The sequence below is a fragment of the Lithobates pipiens genome, unplaced genomic scaffold, assembly GCF_037356315.1.
Source record: "Lithobates pipiens isolate NorthernLeopardFrog02 unplaced genomic scaffold, aLitPip1_a1.2 Scaffold_22, whole genome shotgun sequence".
Lineage (NCBI taxonomy): Eukaryota > Metazoa > Chordata > Amphibia > Anura > Ranidae > Lithobates > Lithobates pipiens.
In genome coordinates, this window is record NW_027507784.1 from 347,350,479 (window position 1) to 347,371,907 (window position 21,429).

The 21,429-nt window shown below is 48.6% G+C and overlaps 1 protein-coding gene across 1 annotated transcript in view; it reads left to right on the forward strand.

Moving 5' to 3' along the window:
- The window catches only part of LOC143925130 (protein mono-ADP-ribosyltransferase PARP14-like), a 79,093-nt gene extending 59,664 nt beyond the window's left edge, over positions 1-19,429 (forward strand). Inside the window, exons 15-17 of the mRNA XM_077449747.1 lie at positions 2,810-2,949; positions 11,782-11,956; positions 15,649-19,429. Coding sequence (XP_077305873.1) covers positions 2,810-2,949; positions 11,782-11,956; positions 15,649-15,938 — 605 coding nt within the window. The 3' untranslated portion in view covers positions 15,939-19,429. The remainder of the gene's footprint in view (positions 1-2,809; positions 2,950-11,781; positions 11,957-15,648) is intronic.
- The last annotated feature ends 2,000 nt before the right edge of the window (positions 19,430-21,429 follow it).

Here is a 21,429-nt window from a genome sequence, read left to right on the forward strand (position 1 = left end):
TTATAGTTTCTTTCTTGGGAGTGGGAAGCAAAGGTTGACTTAAATATAAGAAAAAAGACTTTATCCCATTCCTCATCAGCCAATTTAATGCCTAATTCTCGCTCCCAGTCTCGGATATAAAAGGGACAGTGAAGAAATGCATGAGCCCGGAGCATTCCATATATTTTGGAAAGGGTATGTATACATTTTTGGCCAGAGAGACACAGCTCCTCAAACTTGGTAAGAAACATATAAAGCCGCTCCTTGGCCAATCCGTCATGCAAGTGACATAGTTGGAAATAGTGAAGCCAGTCTCCTCGGCCAACACTAGATGGAGAGCTAAGCTCACTCAGAGCTTTTAAGCCCTTCGAGGTGATTGTATATAGGATAGGAGCTGGTTGTGGTGGTTGCCAGCATAAAAAACTCTTGTCTGATTGCTCTGGGGGCAACTCTGGATTCCCCAAAATCGGGGTAAGAGGCCCCGGGTGCGAAGATATACTGAAGCAATAGCCTTATCCCAGATGTATAAAAGTGAGGAAAGCAGGAGTGTTAGCTCCGAAGAAGGCGGGCGGTCCGTTGGAAGCAACCATGGAAGAGAGGTTAATGGTACTGATGATAAATCTGACTCAAGAGTAACCCACAGCTTGAAAGGGCCATGAAGGAACCAGTCTGATATTCTGCTAAGTAGTGCCGCTGTATAGTATAGTTCCAGTTGAGGCAGACCTACTCCCTCAGCATCTCTCTGCCTTACCAGGATATCATACCAAAGTCTTGCTAAAGCTATTGACCAAATACACTTAAGTAATGTCACGCGATGACCCATTTCTCTGATCTCTATGGTGCGGTTATTTGTTATGTGGTCAGAAGTGCTTTTTAAAGCTTTTTAAACATACTTTCTGTAGCACTAACCCCCGAAAGAGCTGCTGGTTAGATTGGGCTTACCGTTACCTCCTTTTCTCCTCACTCGCATCTAGGGGTGTCCCGTGGTAGATGGCCCAGTAACTCGAGAGACTGACAACAGATCCACTTGAATGGATTTTATTTGCGGAAACGTAGACAATGAACAGTCTCTTTAAAATGTGATCAGAGGGTTGGAAAGGAAGTTCAGGCACTCTTAATGTCAAAGTCAATATTGTAACGTTTGCTTACTTTGACTGCATCCAGAGAATAGCCATTCGCAGCTGGATGATCACTCAGGTTGGACAGTCCCTCTCACAAGGTCTAGCAGCCAACAAGGTGTTTACTCAGGAACAAGTCTCTGCCACAGACGTTGTAGAACATGTAGGAAAACTAAACTTGTAGAACACTCATAGGATACCTGGATCTTTCAGCCAGCTTGGTGATATCCACGAGACCGGATTCTCTAGGGCAGTGGTCATCGACCCTGTCCCCAGGGCCCACTAACAGGCCAGGTTTTATGTATTACCTTGGGGAGATGCAGACTAGAATGCTGCAATCACTGAGCAGCAAATTATATCACCTGTGATGTATTTCAGTTATCTTGCAAACCTGGCCTGCTAGTGGGCCCTGAGGACAGGGTTGATGACCACTGCTCTAGGGTACTTCAGCTCCTCCAGGCCCTTACTAAGAAACCATCCCGTACATGGCCTTCTTCTGAAGAGTCCTCCCCTGGATAGCATAAAGTCACTGGGTCTCTCCCAAACCGGAGACGGCTCCCAACCACCTCAGAATCCTCCTTTAGTTTCCTTGCCTCGGGCTAGCCATCTCCGAGACAACAAGATCAAGTGGATCCGCACCCCAGGCCATAGCCTTCCTGGGGGCTGCTCAGGAGGGCCAGGACCATGAAGTCAGTACATCCTTCTGGACTGGAAATCCCCGAACCACGTGACATCCGCATCTTAAATACTCTCTCCCAGAAAGCACAGCAAGAACGTCACTCCCACTGGGCGGCTCCGAGAGAGAGTAACTTAAGCACCTGACCAGACCACAGTTCCATGCCTGCCAGAAGAGACAGTGCCCCCTGTGGCCAGGCTGAACATCTCACAGTCCAGTCAGACTGATGCTGAAGTCTAAATTTAGACAATTGTACCCAAACCAAACAGCAGTTCAGGCATAACTTTAACTTTGAAAAACACATTGCTCGAGCTCTTCAGGAGCCGCCGCTACATTTCTATTTGCTTCATTAGGGCAGGGGATGCTTTTTCATTCAGTAATGCATTCTCCAAATCTTCAGGGTTAAAATCCTCCTGAATTGAACAGAGCTCCGTGAGATGTTCAAAGCTTGGGAGATTTCTTTACAACCTAACCCTGCTTTATACTTCTCCACAACTTTATCCCTGACCTGTCTGGTGTGTTCCTTGGCCTTCATGATGCGGTTTGTTCACTAAGGTTCTCTAACAAACCTCTGAGGGCTTCACAGAACAGCAGAGATTAAATGACACACAGCTGGACTCTATTTACTAATTAGGTGACTTCTGAAGGCAATTGGTTCCACTAGATTTTAGTTAGGGGTATCAGAGTAAAGGGGGCTGAATACAAATGTACCACACAGTTTTCCGGATATTTATTGGTAAAATATTTTAAAAAACATTTAGAATTTTCCTTCCACTTCACAATTATGTGCCACTTTGTGTTGGTCCCTCACATAAAATCCCAATAAAATACATTTTATGTTTTTGGTTGTAAGGTGAGAAAATGTGGAAAATCTCAAGGGGTATGAATACTTTTTCAAGGCACTGTATACACACACGCATGTATGTTTTGAGCTTTGGGGGGCACACCCGAATGCAATAGGCTTCACACACCTATGATGTACACTGATGGTTGATAATTCCACAATGAAACCAAAATGTAACTCTTCATATTACAGCCGAGTCCCTTGTAACCCCTCCGTATTGGGATAAGATGGAGGGCACTAACCTGAAGGTGGTACCGCTGAACAGCAGCAACTCGGACTACTCAGAGGTCGAAGGACTCTTCACACAGACGTGTCAAATGAGAATAATTAAGGTCAGTGGCGGCTGGTGGGCTGGTGAGGTTTTTTTTTTTTTTTTTTTTTTTTTTGGAGGGGGACCCAGTCGGGTCACGGGTGGCCCCCAACATCGCCCACCCCCCAGTCAGTCATTAGGTCGGGTCCCCGCACTTGTGGGGAGCCCTCTGGGCGATGGCTTCTCTCCAAGCTTCAATCAGCTGCTTCCTCGCTTCCCCTGCGTCTCCTCCCTCCTCCTACTAATGTTCAATCTGATTGGATCTCCCGATGGGGTTTATTACCTGCCACACCATAGAACAGTACAGGGGTGCCACTTGTCACCATAGAACGGCACAGGGGTGTCACCGTAGAACGGTACAGGAGTGTCACCATAGAACAGTACAGGGGTGTCACCATAGAACGGTACAGGAGTGTCACCATAGAACGGTACAGGGGTGTCACCATAGAACGGTACAGGAGTGTCACCATAGAACAGTACAGGGGTGTCACCATAGAACAGTACAGGGGTGTCACCATAGAACAGTACAGGGGTGTCACCATAGAACAGTACAGGGGTGTCACCATAGAACAGTACAGGGGCGTCACCATAGAACAGTACAGGGGCGTCACCATAGAACAGTACAGGGGCGTCACCGTAGAACAGTACAGGGGTGTCACCGTAGAACAGTACAGGGGTGTCACCGTAGAACAGTACAGGGGTGTCACCATAGAACAGTACAGGAGTGTCACCATAGAACAGTACAGGGGTGTCACCATAGAACAGTACAGGGGTGTCACCGTAGAACAGTACATGGGTGTCACCATAGAACGGTACAGGGGTGTCACCATAGAACGGTACAGGGGTGTCACCATAGAACAGTACAGGGGTGTCACCATAGAACAGTACAGGGGTGTCACCATAGAACAGTACAGGGGTGTCACCATAGAACAGTACAGGGGTGTCACCATAGAACGGCACAAGGGTGTCACCATAGAACGGCACAAGGGTGTCACCATAGAACAATACAGGGGTGTCACCATAGAACAGTACAGGGGTGTCACCATAGAACAGTACAGGGGTGTCACCATAGAACAGTACAGGGGTGTCACCATAGAACGGCACAGGAGTGTCACCATAGAACAGTACAGGGGTGTCACCATAGAACAGTACAGGGGTGTCACCACAGAACAGTACAGGGGTGTCACCATAGAACAGTACAGGGGTGTCACCATAGAACAGTACAGGGGGTGTCACCATAGAACAGTACAGGGGTGTCACCATAGAACAGTACAGGGGTGTCACCATAGAACAGTACAGGGGGTGTCACCATAGAACAGTACAGGGGGTGTCACCATAGAACAGTACAGGGGTGTCACTTGTCACCATAGAACAGTCCGAGGTTGTCACTTGTCACCATAGAACGCCACAGGGGTGTCACCATAGAACTGTACAGGGGTGTCACCATAGAACAGTACAGGGGTGTCACCATAGAACAGTACAGGGGTGTCACCATAGAACAGTACAGGGGTGTCACCATAGAACAGTACAGGGGTGTCACCATAGAACAGTACATGGGTGTCCCCATAGAACAGTACAGGGGTGTCACCATAGAACAGTACCAGGGTGTCACCATAGAACAGTACCAGGGTGTCACCATAGAAATGTACAGGGGTGACACCGTAGAAATGTACAGGGGTGTCACCATAGAACAGTACAAGGGTGTCACCATAGAACAGTACAGGGGTATCACCATAGAACTGTACAGGGCTGTCACCATAGAACGGTACAGGGCTATCACCATAGAACAGTACCGGGGTGTCACCATAGAACAGTACAGGGGTGTCACCATAGAACAGTACAGGGGTGTCACCATAGAACAGTACAAGGGTGTCACCATAGAACGGCACAGGAGTGTCACCATAGAACAGTACCGGGGTGTCACCATAGAACTGTACAGGGGTGTCACTTGTCACCATAGAACTGTACAGGGGTGTCACCATAGAACTGTACAGGGGTGTCACCATAGAACTGTACAGGGGTGTCACCATAGAACAGTACATGGGTGTCCCCATAGAACAGTACAGGGGTGTCACCATAGAACAGTACAGGGTTGTCACCATAGAACAGTGCAGGGGTGTCACCGTAGAACAGTACAGGGGTGACACCGTAGAAATGTACAGGGGTGTCACCATAGAACAGTACAAGGGTGTCACCATAGAACTGTACAGGGGTGTCACCATAGAACGGTACAGGGGTGTCACCATAGAACAGTACAGGGGTGTCACCATAGAACAGTACAGGGTTATCACCATAGAACAGTACAGGGGTGTCACCATAGAACAGTACAGGGGGTGTCACCATAGAACAGTACAGGGGTGTCTCCATAGAACAGTACAGGGGTGTCACCATAGAACAGTACAGGGGGTGTCACCATAGAACAGTACAGGGGTGTCACCATAGAACAGTACAGGGGGTGTCACCATAGAACAGTACAGGGGTGTCACCATAGAACAGTACAGGGGTGTCACCATAGAACGGCACAGGAGTGTCACCATAGAACAGTACCGGGGTGTCACCATAGAACTGTACAGGGGTGTCACTTGTCACCATAGAATGCCACAGGGGTGTCACCTGATCTGATTGGATCTCCCAATGGGGTTTATTACCTGCCACACCATAGAACAGTCCGGGGTTGTCACTTGTCACCATAGAACAGCACAGGGGTGTCACCATAGAACAGTACAGGACAAAATAAATACCTTAACACATGATCCATGTCCTACCCACAACATGACAGCCAGGGCCCCCCCCCATCCAAAAATGGGGGGGAGTAAATAAACAAAACTTGAAATTCCGTACACCAGAAGAATATATAGTAACAATAGATGGAACATGTATCATGTATCGTATAAGTACAGATATACGTACTTATATAATCAGTATGCAAGGTGGATATACCTTTCTTATAGGTCCCTTCCTTGTCCATATGCCAAAATAGGAGACATATGCCCATTGAAAGCTGGCAGGAGGCAGAGGGGAAGAAACCGGCTTTAAGCTGCTGGAGGGAGAGACACAGACAAGGTGCATAGCTCTGTAAATGTCCCTCCATCTCGCCTCACTATCCCCCCCTGCTGTACGGGCCCACCTGTGTGTCACCACCAGGAGGCCTGGTGGCACCCCCTATCAGTGGCCCTGGTGTCACCTCCTCTGGAGGGTGTCACCCAGGTGCGTTTCCTAGGTGGGATGGGGGGGGGGGGGGCTTGCTTCCCCCTTCTGCAGCAGCTATCCTGATTTAAAGAATTTTTCATTTAGGCCCCAGGATCCCTTTTTTCGGAGATAGTCAAGGGATTCCTCACCTGGGAACCTGGTCTGGAGAGCTCAATGAACTATGTCCAGTGGATACTGGGAGTGAGTGCTGGGAGTGAGTGCTAGGAGTGAGTGCTGGGAGTGAGTGCTGGGAGTGAGTGCTGGGAGTGAGTGCTGGGAGTGAGTGCTAGGAGTGAGTGCTGGGAGTGAGTGCTGGGAGTGAGTGCTGGGAGTGAGTGCTGGGAGTGAGTGCTGGGAGTGGATGCTGGGAGTGAGTGCTGGGAGTGGATACTGGGAGTGAGTGCTGGGAGTGGATGCTGGGAGTGAGTGCTGGGAGTGGATACTGGGAGTGAGTGCTAGGAGTAAGTGCTGGGAGTAAGTGCTGGGAGTGAGTGCTAGGAGTGAGTGCTGGGAGTGAGTGCTGGGAGTGAGTGCTGGGAGTGAGTGCTGGGAGTGAGTGCTGGGAGTGAGTGCTAGGAGTGAGTGCTGGGAGTGAGTGCTGGGAGTGAGTGCTGGGAGTGAGTGCTGGGAGTGAGTGCTGGGAGTGAGTGCTGGGAGTGGATGCTGGGAGTGAGTGCTGGGAGTGGATACTGGGAGTGAGTGCTGGGAGTGGATGCTGGGAGTGAGTGCTGGGAGTGGATACTGGGAGTGAGTGCTGGGAGTGGATACTGGGAGTAAGTGCTGGGAGTAAGTGCTGGGAGTGAGTGCTAGGAGTGAGTGCTGGGAGTGAGTGCTGGGAGTGAGTGCTGGGAGTGAGTGCTGGTAGTGAGTGCTGGGAGTGAGTGCTGGGAGTGAGTGCTAGGAGTGAGTGCTGGGAGTGAGTGCTAGGAGTGAGTGCTGGGAGTGAGTGCTGGGAGTGAGTGCTGGGAGTGAGTGCTGGGAGTGAGTGCTGGGAGTGAGTGCTGGGAGTGGATGCTGGGAGTGAGTGCTGGGAGTGGATGCTGGGAGTGAGTGCTGGGAGTGGGTGCTGGGAGTGGGTGCTGGGAGTGAGTAGTGACTTGAGACCAGGGCTCTAGTGAAGTACTGGGAGTGAGTGCTGGGAGTGAGTGCTGGGAGTGGATGCTGGGAGTGAGTGCTGGGAGTGGATACTGGGAGTGAGTGCTGGGAGTGGATGCTGGGAGTGAGTGCTGGGAGTGGATACTGGGAGTGAGTGCTGGGAGTAAGTGCTGGGAGTGAGTGCTAGGAGTGAGTGCTGGGAGTGAGTGCTGGGAGTGAGTGCTAGGAGTGAGTGCTGGGAGTGAGTGCTGGGAGTGAGTGCTGGGAGTGAGTGCTGGGAGTGAGTGCTGGGAGTGAGTGCTGGGAGTGAGTGCTAGGAGTGAGTGCTGGGAGTGAGTGCTGGGAGTGAGTGCTGGGAGTGAGTGCTGGGAGTGAGTGCTGGGAGTGAGTGCTGGGAGTGAGTGCTGGGAGTGAGTGCTGGGAGTGAGTGCTGGGAGTGAGTGCTGGGAGTGGATGCTGGGAGTGAGTGCTGGGAGTGGATGCTGGGAGTGAGTGCTGGGAGTGGATGCTGGGAGTGAGTGCTGGGAGTGGATGCTGGGAGTGAGTGCTGGGAGTGGGTGCTGGGAGTGGGTGCTGGGAGTGAGTAGTGACTTGAGACCAGGGCTCTAGTGAAGTACTGGGAGTGAGTGCTGGGAGTGAGTGCTGGGAGTGGATGCTGGGAGTGAGTGCTGGGAGTGGATACTGGGAGTGAGTGCTGGGAGTGGATGCTGGGAGTGAGTGCTGGGAGTGGATACTGGGAGTGAGTGCTGGGAGTAAGTGCTGGGAGTGAGTGCTAGGAGTGAGTGCTGGGAGTGAGTGCTGGGAGTGAGTGCTGGGAGTGAGTGCTGGGAGTGAGTGCTAGGAGTGAGTGCTGGGAGTGAGTGCTGGGAGTGAGTGCTGGGAGTGGATGCTGGGAGTGGATGCTGGGAGTGAGTGCTGGGAGTGGATGCTGGGAGTGAGTGCTGGGAGTGGATGCTGGGAGTGAGTGCTGGGAGTGAGTGCTGGGAGTGAGTGCTGGGAGTGAGTGCTGGGAGTGAGTGCTGGGAGTGAGTGCTGGGAGTGAGTGCTGGGAGTGAGTGCTGGGAGTGAGTGCTGGGAGTGAGTGCTAGGAGTGAGTGCTGGGAGTGAGTGCTGGGAGTGGATGCTGGGAGTGAGTGCTGGGAGTGGATGCTGGGAGTGAGTGCTGGGAGTGGATACTGGGAGTGAGTGCTGGGAGTGGATACTGGGAGTGGATACTGGGAGTGGGTGCTGGGAGTGGGTGCTGGGAGTGGGTGCTGGGAGTGGGTGCTGGGAGTGAGTAGTGACTTGAGACCAGGGCTCTAGTGAAGTACTGGGAGTGAGTACTGGGAGTGAGTACTGGGAGTTTGTACTGGGAGTGAGTACTGACTTGAGACCAGGGCTCTAGTGACTGGTGTGCTCTATTCTCCAAGTGGACAAGCCAATAGTATCCCTGCCTAGGAAAGCTACTAAGAAGAATGTCATCAGGTCCTGGCTTGTCGATGTTTGGAAAAGCTGACCCTGCTTTATTGATTATGCCTTCTATCAATACTCGTTTGTATAGATATATAGTATAGATTTTGCTGTGTTTTTATTAAATAAAGCTCTATTTGTGGTAATTCTCTAGGTCAGTGCGCTCTCCTTTTTCCTTTTTCCTTTTTTTTTTTTCTTTTTTGTTTCCTCTAGTAAAACCTGGATGCAGGATTACAGGCTTCTTCCTTCCCAGAACTCTTTAAAGTCTCATGGGTTCCTGGGGAAGATGGAGCCCTGAACTATCCCAAGCCAATAATTATAAACCTTATTATGATTATAGGCCTTCCCTAGATTATAAGGACTGTGCACCAGGCATGTACTGGCCATTGGGACTACCGGGAGTTTCCCGGTGGGCCGATGGCTCAGTGGGCCACTCTGATGTAAGGGGGCTGGTGATGGGACACTCTGATGTAAGGGGGCTGGTGATGGGACACTCTGATATAAGGGGGTGCTGATGGGACACTCTGATGTAAGGGGGCTGCTGATGGCACACTCTGATGTAAGGGGGCTGCTGATGGGACACTCTGATGTAAGGGGGCTGGTGATGGGACACTCTGATGTAAGGGGGCTGGTGATGGGACACTCTGATGTAAGGGGGTGGTGATGGGACACTCTGATGTAAGGGGGCTGGTGATGGGACACTCTGATGTAAGGGGGCTGCTGATGGGACACTCTGATGTAAGGGGGTGCTGATGGAACACTCTGATGTAAGGGGGTGGTGATGGGACACTCTGATGTAAGGGGGCTGGTGATGGGACACTCTGATGTAAGGGGGCTGGTGATGGGACACTCTGATGTAAGGGGGGTGGTGAGACACTCTGATGTAAGGGGGCTGGTGATGGGACACTCTGATGTAAGGGGGCTGGTGATGGGACACTCTGATGTAAGGGGGCTGGTGATGGGACACTCTGATGTAAGGGGGCTGGTGATGGGACACTCTGATGTAAGGGGGCTGGTGATGGAACACTCTGATGTAAGGGGCTGGTGATGGGACACTCTGATGTAAGGGGGCTGGTGATGGAACACTCTGTTGTAAGGGGGCTGGTGATGGGACACTCTGATGTAAGGGGGTGCTGATGGAACACTCTGTTGTAAGGGGGCTGGTGATGGAACACTCTGATGTAAGGGGCTGGTGATGGGACACTCTGATGTAAGGGGGCTGGTGATGGGACACTCTGATGTAAGGGGGCTGCTGATGGGACACTCTGATGTAAGGGGGTGCTGATGGAACACTCTGATGTAAGGGGGTGGTGATGGGACACTCTGATGTAAGGGGGCTGGTGATGGGACACTCTGATGTAAGGGGGCTGGTGATGGGACACTCTGATGTAAGGGGGGTGGTGAGACACTCTGATGTAAGGGGGCTGGTGATGGGACACTCTGATGTAAGGGGGCTGGTGATGGGACACTCTGATGTAAGGGGGCTGGTGATGGGACACTCTGATGTAAGGGGGCTGGTGATGGGACACTCTGATGTAAGGGGGCTGGTGATGGAACACTCTGTTGTAAGGGGGCTGGTGATGGGACACTCTGATGTAAGGGGGTGCTGATGGAACACTCTGTTGTAAGGGGGCTGGTGATGGAACACTCTGATGTAAGGGGCTGGTGATGGGACACTCTGATGTAAGGGGGCTGGTGATGGGACACTCTGATGTAAGGGGGCTGGTGATGGAACACTCTGTTGTAAGGGGGCTGGTGATGGGACACTCTGATGTAAGGGGGTGCTGATGGAACACTCTGTTGTAAGGGGGCTGGTGATGGAACACTCTGATGTAAGGGAGCTGGTGATGGGCCACTCTGATGTAAGGGGGGTGCTGATGGAACACTCTGATGTAAGGGGCTGGTGATGGGCCACTCTGATGTAAGGGGGCTGGTAATGGGACACACTGATGTAAGGGGGCTGGTGATGGGACACTGATGTAAGGGGGTGCTGATGGGACACTCTGATGTAAGGGGGCTGGTGATGGGCCACTCTGATGTAAGGGGGGTGCTGATGGAACACTCTGATGTAAGGGGCTGGTGATGGGCCACTCTGATGTAAGGGGGCTGGTGATGGAACACTCTGATGTAAGGGGCTGGTGATGGGCCACTCTGATGTAAGGGGGCTGGTGATGGGACACTCTGATGTAAGGGGTGGTGATGGGCCACTCTGATGTAAGGGGGCTGGTGACGGGACACTCTGATGTAAGGGGGCTGGTGATGGGCCACTCTGATGTAAGGGGGCTGGTGATGGGACACTCTGATGTAAGGGGGCTGGTGATGGGCCACTCTGATGTAAGGGGGCTGGTGATGGGACACTCTGATGTAAGGGGTGGTGATGGGCCACTCTGATGTAAGGGGGCTGGTGACGGGACACTCTGATGTAAGGGGGTGCTGATGGGACACTCTGATGTAAGGGGGCTGGTGATGGGACACTCTGATGTAAGAGGTCTGGTGATGGGACACTCTGATTTAAGGAGGGTGCTGATGGGACACTGATGTAAGGGGGCTGGTAATGGGACACTCTCATGTAAGGTGGTGTTGATGGGGCACTCTCATGTAAGGTGGTGCTGATGGGACACACTGTTGTAAGTGGCTGGTGATGGGACACTCTCATGTAAGGTGGTGTTGATGGGGCACTCTCATGTAAGGGGGCTGGTAATGGGACACTCTCATGTAAGGTGGTGCTGATGGGACACACTGTTGTAAGTGGCGGGTGATGGGACACTCAAAATGTAAGTGGGCCAGTCTGGATGAAGTCCAGGGCCAAATTTCTGTCCCAGTCCAGCCCTGCTGTGCACACCTGTACACACAAAGCCCGCGGGTCTCCAGTAAGACCTGGACACAGGATTACAGTCTTTCTTCCTCCCAAAGCTCTTTGAAGCCTCATGGACTCCAGACCCCGGACGGCTAATTACAAAACTCGGAGAAAGCTGCAAGATCAACTTTCTCTGCTCTGAACAGAACTAGTGGAGCTTCTTACTCTGCATTTGTGAGAACCCTGCGTCACTTTTCTCTGTTCTTCTTTTCACATGGTCAGTGAGCACAGATGATGATTCTGTTTTATTTCCTTCCACCCCAGATTGAGAGAATACAGAACAAACATTTGCATCAGAACTACCAAATTAAGAAGAACAGTATCGATACCAAGAATGGTAACAAGAGCAACGAGAAGAGGCTTTTCCATGGCACCGAGAGTTCAACAACAGATAATATAAATCTCAATGGGTTCAACAGAGCCTACGCTGGGAGCAATGGTGAGAAGAAACACCCCACCCCCTCCCCCCCCCCCTCCCCCCCCCACCGCTATCCTTCTGTATTGTTTGTATTATTCTGTTCCTCCTCCATAGAAGTCACCGACTTCTCAACAGTTGAATCCTCACCCTCCACCTCAGAAAACACCTCAAACGTATTTGATACCACCACCCTCACCAATTCCAAAACCCCGCCATTAACCCTTCCCCCACTTCATTCACCCCAGCTTACACATCTTTCACCCTGTCTTCCACATCATTCACCTTGCATTCTGCACCAGCCACCCTCATTCCCTTCCCACCTCCCCCTCCACTATCATCCAGTCCATCACTTACTCCACCCTTCGGTGTCTGATGACCTCCAGCCGCACTTCTGCAATGCTGAGGAAGAGGGGTTGGCACCCCCATACATTCTGGTCCAGCACCCTCCACTGCCTTCACTACACTAGGAGAAACAATAGGAGCGGACACAGACTTGACAAACCCACTTTCTGACACTGACTGGGAGAACCACAGACTGGGGGGGACACTGACACCACAGCCGGCCTCACAGACACAGATTCTGATGAGACAGAGGCACTAGGATCCCCTAGTACAACCTCCGCCAACCCAGACTCTTCTCTATCCAGACGGAAGAATTCCTCCACTAACTCTGGCTTATTGTGCAAAGCTTCAGGGCACCAGCTATAAGAGTGACCAACCTTATCACATAGGTTACATTTAATGATCCTACAGTCCCTCGGGAGATGCCCCAGTTCGTGACACAAAGAGCACTCCTGTTCTGGACAGGAAGAGGAGAAATGTCCCTTGACTCCACATTTATGGCACAGCTTAGGTTGACCAGGGTAGAAGACAGTAATTCTATCTCTATCAATAAAGGCAGAGGAGGGCAAATCCTTGACCATATTCTCACACATTCTCACACACTCTCAACCTCATTGACACCGACCACCCACCCGTCCAGATTCCTCTATCATCCATAATCTTTTTTTTAGGAAGTACAAAATGTCACCAAACCTCCTCAACCAGATCCATAAATCCTCAGGGGGTATAAACTCATTCCTTGTCAAGATAGTTACATTCTTTATCAAGGGCTGTCATGAGTCCGGCTGGCCCCCATTTACATACTCAAACCATTCCCAAAACAGTTCCAGTAACTCTGGACGTACAAATGACAAATCGTATTCATAGGAACAAACCGTACTGATAAGAGCATAAATATCCTCCGCCTTAAATCCCATGGTTAGAATCTTATCCACGATCACCCTCCTGATAGGTGAAATACCTCCTCCTTCCCACCTGAGCTGTACCACATCCCTGCGTTTAATGGAAGGTGCGTTAGGTGAAAGTTGCACAACTGGCTCCCTTCCACCACCAGTAGCATGACTTTGTCCTGACACAGCCTTAAAGAGGAGCTGCACCTAAAAAAAAAAATATTAAAAGCCAGCAGCTACTAATATTGCAGCTGCTGACTTTTAATAAAATCACACTTACCTGTCCCAGGGTCCAGCGATGTCGGCGGCAGATGACGATCGATCGCTCGTCTTGCTGCTGCCACCGCCGCCATCCTCTGTCAGGGAATCGGGAAGTGAAGCATGACGGCTTCACTGCCCGGTTCCCTACTGCGCATGCGCGAGTCACGCTGCGCGTCTCTTCAGATCCCCCGCTGTGTCCTGGGAACTGTGTATTTCCCAGAACACAACGGGGCGGGGCGTCTGCGGGGCGTCTGCGGGGGTCTGCGGCGGTCTGCCCGGAAGTGGGTGCAGATACCTGGATTATCCAGGTATCTGCACCCCCCTCCCCCCTGAAAGGTGCCGATTGTGGCACCGGAGGGGGGGAGGGATCAGATTAGAGGAACTTCCCCTTTAGGGTGAAGAACCGCTTTAACAGTCCTAACTAGGACAGATGACACATCAACTGGCTGCATGGAAATATTAACTGGCTGCATAGGAACCTCTGAAATCTGGTTTGGTAAATTATCGACCACTTGATCCTCCCTCCTCCCCTCCAGCACAACAGTCCACTCACCATAGTCCAAGAGGTATCACAGTTACCAGCAGTCCCGTCATCCAGTAAAGTCTTCCATTTAGAAAAAACACCAGCTTTCTCAGCCCTCCTGCTCTGCAGTTTCAATGTTCATGCAACATTCCTGCTCTGCAGTCTTAGTGTCCATGGGGGACTCCTTCTCACAGCCAGTAGAATCTTCTCTGTTTGGATACATGCTAGCTCCTCCAGCATTCCCTGCCGATTGCAAGGATATCTGTTGGCAGGTAGAATCTCAGGAAAGTCCTCCATACACTGAGAGAGATTTTCAGCAAGCACTCCTTTACCAAGATCTTCATCTGATTAATCGGTGCCATTCCATTTCTGTAATGGCCTGTAGCAATCCACCATTTTCCTCAACCTCCTCCTGACATGACCCAGGCTGCTGGGGAGGGTTGGGGGCACATACTGACTCAGGTGCAACAGATCCTGAGACAGGGGCAGTATTGGGGCCACCATGTGAAGCCACTTCCTTACCCCCCATCCATACTGTTGCGGTGGTATCCACCCTCTGGCTGGTACTAGCACAGGCACTCTCCTTCATAGTTTCATAGTTAGTAAGGTTGAATAAAGACACCAGTCCATCCAGTTCAACCTGAGTGAGTGTCTACAATTGTCCCTATCCCTGTACATTGCACACTCTCATCAGTCCCTACCCTCAAGGAGCCCACAATCTAAGGTCCCCATTCATATACTAGGGCCAATTTTGGACAGAAGCCAATTAACCTACCTGCATGTCTTTGGAGTGTGGGAGGAAACCGGAGTGCCCGGCGGAAACCCACACAGGCACAGGGAGAACATGCAAACTCCAGGCAGGTAGTGTCGTGGTTGGGATTCGAACCAGCGACCCTTTTTACTGCTAGGTGAGAGTGCTAACCACTACACCACTGTGCCACCCATCTGTCCATCTGTTCATCTGTTGGAATCTCTCTTCATTCTCATATTTCTCATTGAACACACCGCTGCTTTGCTTTAGAGAGGCGACCAAGTTCTCCTGCTTTTTATATGCCTCCTCCAGAGACTTCAGCTTGAAGACTTCCCTCTTACTGCTTCCAGACTTACAGTGCAGGGATTTCTTTTTCCTGAAATCCTCTTTCATGACAGCAAGTTTCTTTTCCTCCTTAGTAATGTGGCAAAGTCAGTTCACCAATCACCACTCTATCCTGAAAGACTGGCAAGGACTCCCCTTGCATAGGGACAGGCCCAGGATCCATTGCAGCTTGAGCACATGCATAGGCCTCAGCGCCTCTAGAGATCCTCCACCTTCATCTAGTGGTTGGGGGAGAAGCCTGCAGGACAGGCCCAGGCTTGACGTTTCCTCAAAACAGCACCACCTGGTGGAGAAGCGCCTCTGGTACAGAGACTGATTTGACTGGCTCAGTGATCTCTGTATAACACTTCGGTATATGTCAGAGCTGTATAATAATAATAGTGTGTGACTGTGAGGTAGGGGACATTAGATTGTAAGCTCCTCTGGTGCAGCAATTGATGTGACTGTAGATTGTGTGTCTCTCCTCCTTGTGCATTATGGGGGTTGGTAAAATAATAGTAATATAATATCTCAGATGTGACATAGGTATCCTCGTGTCTATATTCTGTGTTGTATTTCTGATCTGTGATGAATACTTTTCTTTCTCTTTCTATGAGTACAGCTGCAAAGTTGGGAAAAGGGACGTATTTCGCTGCTGAAGCCATTTACTCTGCGGAAGACACATACTCCAAACCGGATACAAATGGATACAAATACATGTACCTGGCCCGTGTCCTCACCGGTGTATACTGTGTTGGGAATGCCGCGATGATCGTCCCTCCAGCCAAGAGCCCATCAAACCCCACCGACCTGTATGACAGCGCCACAGATAACCTATCAACACCCTCAGTGTTCGTGATATTTAATGACGTCCAGGCCTATCCGGAATACCTCATCACCTTCACCAAGTGACCTCAGAGAACACAATGTAGACTATGGAGAAGTGTCAAGACTCTCAGCAGCTTCCCTGTACAGCTCGCAGCATCACCTGACAAGATCACTCCTCTTGGAGCACACTCGTTTTTTAACTGCTGTTTGTGCCTTACTTTGCCTTCTGGCCTGAAGGATATTGCCTTAAGGTGCCTGTTGGCTTCCTTAAAGTAACTCTTATCAAACAAATCCTCTCTCTGATCAGCTTCAAAGGAACTCTCTAATTAGACATGTGCAAAAGGAAAAAATTCGTTTAGTTTCGTTTCGTTTTAATTCGTTAATTCATTAATTTCTTTTAGTTATATTCGTTAACTTCCTTAAATTAGTTTTCGGATTTCGTTTAGTTTTCTACCGAATTCGAAAAATCGGCCACATTCGAAAATATTTCAACCAAATTCGAAAATATTTCTACCGGATGCGAAATGATTTCAACATGATTCGACATTATTTCAACCACATTCAAAAATATTTTGTGACCCAACTTTAGGGCCATGTATCTCGGGGTCACTTGGTGCTAGAAACTCCAAATTTGGATATGTTGTAGTGCTAGTACTATTGTGTTTGCAAACCAAATTTGGGGTTTCTAGCTATAAGTGACCCCGAGATATGTGGCCCCAAAATCGGGTCGCAAAATGCCATTCTCTGCTCTAATAACTAATAACATTTTGCGACCCGATTTTGGGGCCACATATCTCGGGGTCACTTATAGCTAGAAACCCCAAATTTGGTATGCAAACACAATAATACTAGCACTACAACATATCCAAATTTGAAGTGTCTAGCACCAAGTGACCCCGAGATACATGGCCCTAAAGTTGAGTCACAAAATATTGTTGAAATCATTTCGAATGCAGTTGAAATAATGTTGAATCATGTTGAAATCATTTCGAATGCATTCGAAATTATTTCAACATGATTCGACATTATTTCAACCACATTCGAAAATATTTTGTGACCCGAGTTTAGGGCTATGTATCTTGGGGTCACTTGGTGCTAGACACTTCAAATTTGGATATGTTGTAGTGCTAGTACTATTGTGTTTGCATACCAAATTGGGGGTTTCTAGCTGTAAGTGACCCCGAGATATGTGGCCCCAAAATCGGGTCGCAAAATGTCATTCTCTGCTCTAATAACTAATAACATTTTGCGACCCGATTTTGGGGCCACATATCTCGGGGTCACTTATAGCTAGAAACCCCAAATTTGGTATGCAAACACAATAATACTAGCACTACAACATATCCAAATTTGAAGTGTCTAGCACCAAGTGACCCCGAGATACATGGCCCTAAAGTCGGGTCACAAAATATTTTCGAATGCGGTTGAAATAATTTCGAATCATGTTGAAATAATTTCGAATCATGTTGAATTCATTCAAATTCATTCGTTATATTTCTTTCGCATTCGTTGTTATTCGTTATTTTTTTTATTCGGACATTCGGATGCATCCGAATGTCCGAAAAATGCAAAATTCGCCCGAATTTCGATTCGTTACGAAACAAATTGCACAAGCCTACTAACTGTAACGTGCGTCTGTAGCCAGGCAATACAACAGCAATACCGAGCAGAGAAGGGGAAGGCAAGACCCCCTGATCAGCTTTGATTTCCTGTCTTTTACCCTGTTCGGAGATTTTTACTCACTTCCTGTTTGGTGGAGGGGAATATTCTTTAATGGAGCCTTGGATAGCAGTTAAAACCTGACAGAGGTCCTAATCCATCATCACACAAAAAAAATAAAAAAAATAAAATAAAGATTTGCCTCGACATACACTTTCAGGGGTCTAAATAAAAATTTCCCATTGCAAATGTAGGTAGCAAAGTCTCCGTCCTCCTCCAGTCTAATGAGAACGTTCAGAGCCAAAGATAGCCGACATCCTTCTGTATGTGGTGGGTTGTGGGGCATAGTGGGTAGAAGGTGGATGACGTTATTGGGTGCCAGACACTTCTTGGATGTAAAAGAGGTTTTATTTCTCCTAATAGTCCTTTTTATATTTTGAGGGGGGAAGAGGGTTAGGGCCAGGACACCCTTAAGCAGTTGCAATTTCAGTTGGCAGACTCCAAGACTTGAATAGCAGGACAGCCATACAGGGAAAGGCCCCCAGCAAGGCGCCACCTCTGCACGTGCAGGATTGCTATGTCTTATGGCAAGAGTCTTTAACAGTTCCTAACACAAATCATTACAGTCCTCTTTGCTTCACTACAACTTCTACTTGTAGTTCGTCAGCCCCTTGAGCTCCTGGTCTCTCACTGGGCCCTCTGATTCACTGATTATGAATCCCTGGAGCTCCTCCAAGGTTTGTGGTGGTATCTCCCTCAAGCATCACCCCCGCTTCTCTGCTGGCTCCCTAGCTTGGCACTCCAGATACCTCTCAAGCTTCACCCCCTGCTGACTGGCTCGGTCCCTGGCTTGACTCACAAGGCTGCTCTGCAAGCGTCACTTCCGCTGGTTGGGCCCCTGACTTGATCACCGCCTAAAATTTCCAGATTCTCCACCGTGCCCGTTTGGTGAGAATGCTGCTCTGGTACTTGCTTCAGTTACTCATTGTGGTCCCTGGTAAAGGTGATTGGACCCTTAGTGGCGACAGCTTTTCTTCTACCTCCGACCACGACAGGTTCTCCGGCTGGCGGATCCGTCACTTTTGGTTGGACTGCAAGCCGCAATCCCAACCCTGCACTGCTCTCTTACTTCTGGATAGGCCCTCACACAGCCTGGCAGCCAGATGCCCCTGGGATAGAACCAATAGGGTTGCCACATCATCCCTTTAATCCAGGACACACATTAATTACACGAGTTCTGTGACTGATTAAGGTGGTAATTAAATTCACTTGGTGCCTTATCTGCATTAAATCAGCCTCAGAACCCGAGTAATTCATAGGTGTCCCGGATTAAAGGGATGATGTGGCAACACTAAGGGCCAATCTCCAGCCTAGCAGCTCGGGGCGTCCAACACACCTCCCACCCAGATAGCCATCCAGATGGCACAGAATACAGATCACCTGACCTCACCCGAATATATAGGTTCTCCCAGCAGGCCAAGGGATTGAAGAAAACCCCTGCCCATTGGCTGAGATACCCCATATACCCACAACCTGACCTTTGGTTGCCCTTCTCTTATCTAGCACCACCAAGTACCCGGCCACCTAGCGGTAGAAGAGAAAAGTGCAACCAGGCCAAACTTAGGGAGAAATCAATGGATCTCTAGCAATTGACCAGGGCAACTAAGCTTCTGGCAAGTAAACCTGTGAGGAGCTCCCTGACTAAACCCCAGGGCACTACATTTTATGAGCATCAGCTCCATCTAGTGGTCAGAAGGTGGTCATTTCCTGAAATACCTCAAATAAGAAAACACCTCAATATGGCCACCAGATGGAGCTGATGATCATAGTAAATAAACATATTGGGCAACTTATGAAGATTATTCATGACAGCTGTCAGAATCCTTGTGTGTTGGATTAGCAATAAAAAAAATAAATATATATATATATATCCATATGAGTGATATAAACACATAGATGGATAAAGAGCACATACATCTAATAATGACACCTAACAGGAGTCTGGAGTAAAGAAACGTTCGAACTGGAGAGGGTTCCGATGGTGGAAGCTGCACAGCCCTGAAAGCTGGAAGCTAGACGGCGGCAGCCTCCATCTGACACTAATCACACAGGTATTTTGTTTGATCGGAGAGCTTCTTTAACCTAGCCATGCATTTTCAAAATGTGCTCCTTACTTTTCTAATTTCTTATGTTTACAGTTGGATATTGTTAAAGTGTCTCCATATGGCTTTGATACATTTTTTTTTTTTTACAATTGGTATGTAGAGATTAGCTCACGGGTATAATGATTCTGATTGTACAATCTTAGCAGGGCCGTCTTTAACATAGGGCACAAGGGGCAGCTTCCCCCGGGCCCAGTCATTGTTGTGGGGCCCAAAGCAGCGGCCCCTTGAGCATGACTGTGTTTATTTGTTTTTTTTTTGGAATGTTGGGGAGGAGAGCGAAATTACATGGAAGGGCAAGAAAATGTTTGCCCAGGGTCCAATCAATATTAAAGATGGACCCCGATTCTTAGTGTTTGCATACACAGTCCAATCACTGTCCTATACAGCCTATCCTGTTTTTATCATTGGATTGCATCAGATCTTATATGACTCCTGACCTTCCATATATAACTTCTGGCAGTCCTTAGGGTACCCTATGGGGTCAGATACTTCTCCCATCCTCCTATTGGGCTCTCACATATTTATGATCCTCCCTGGGGTGACTCTCTGTATGTAGCAATGGGCTCTGTGTGGATTCTAAGCTGTCACCCCCCCCCCTCCCCCCCAACTCGAAATGTAAAATATAACCAGCAATTAAAAATAATAAAACATTGAACCCATTACATTTCGACTTGAACTTTTATTAACCATTTTACCTCTTTAGGATTTTACCTTCTTCATTTGGCCCTGCGCTACTTTAACTGGTAATTGCGCGGTCATGCAATGCTGTACCCAAATAAAATAGATGTAATTTCTACATCTATTATATATATAATATATATAATATAATAGAGCTTTCTTTTGGTGGTACTTAATCAGCACTGGGTTTATTATTTTTTTGCGATATAAACAAAAAAAAATGAAAATTTTGCAAACAAAAAAAACTATATTTTCTACTTTCTGTAAAATACTGTAAAATAGTGTATATCCAATAAAAAAAAAATGTTAAAAAAAATATTTATTTTTTCATAAATAGGCCAAAATGTATTCTGCTACATGTCTTTGGTAAAAAAAAAAAAAAAAAAAAATCACAATAAGCGTGTATTAATTGGTTTGTGTGAAAGTTATAGAGTCTACAAACTATGGCCCAAACTACAATTCCCATCATGCCTATTATTCATGTCTGTGAATTTCAGAGTTTTGCAATGCTTCATGGGACATGTAGTTCCACAACAGCTGGGGGACCACTGTTTGAAGATCCCAGCTCTATGGAATATATATTTGAAAATTGATCAATCCTTATGCAGCGATGGACGATCTCATTGCTTGAGGCCCTAAAATGCCAGGACAGTACAAATACCCACAAAGGACCCCTTTTAGGAAAGTAGACAGTCAGTAGACAGACAGAGGTATTTAGTGAGAGGCAAGTTTTTTGAAGTTGTAATGTATTTTGTCACAATTTTTTTTTAGAAAATTAAGAAATTCAATAATTTCCATTTCCAATTGCCATTTGAACAAGCTATTTCTCATGCCTCGTAAACACGACCTGACTTTCCGGCAGACTAGGTCAGACGGTCTTCCCGATGGACTTTCAGCGGAGTTCCGACGGACTTTCCAAACGAACGGACTTGGCCACACACGTGCAAACTATGTCCGTTCAAAAATCCGTTAGTTTTAAAGGTGATGAGGTAAGACGGGACTAAAAAAAAGAAGTTCAATAGCCAGTAGCCAATACCTTCCCTTGCGTCGTATTTGGTCCGTCGGACCAGCAT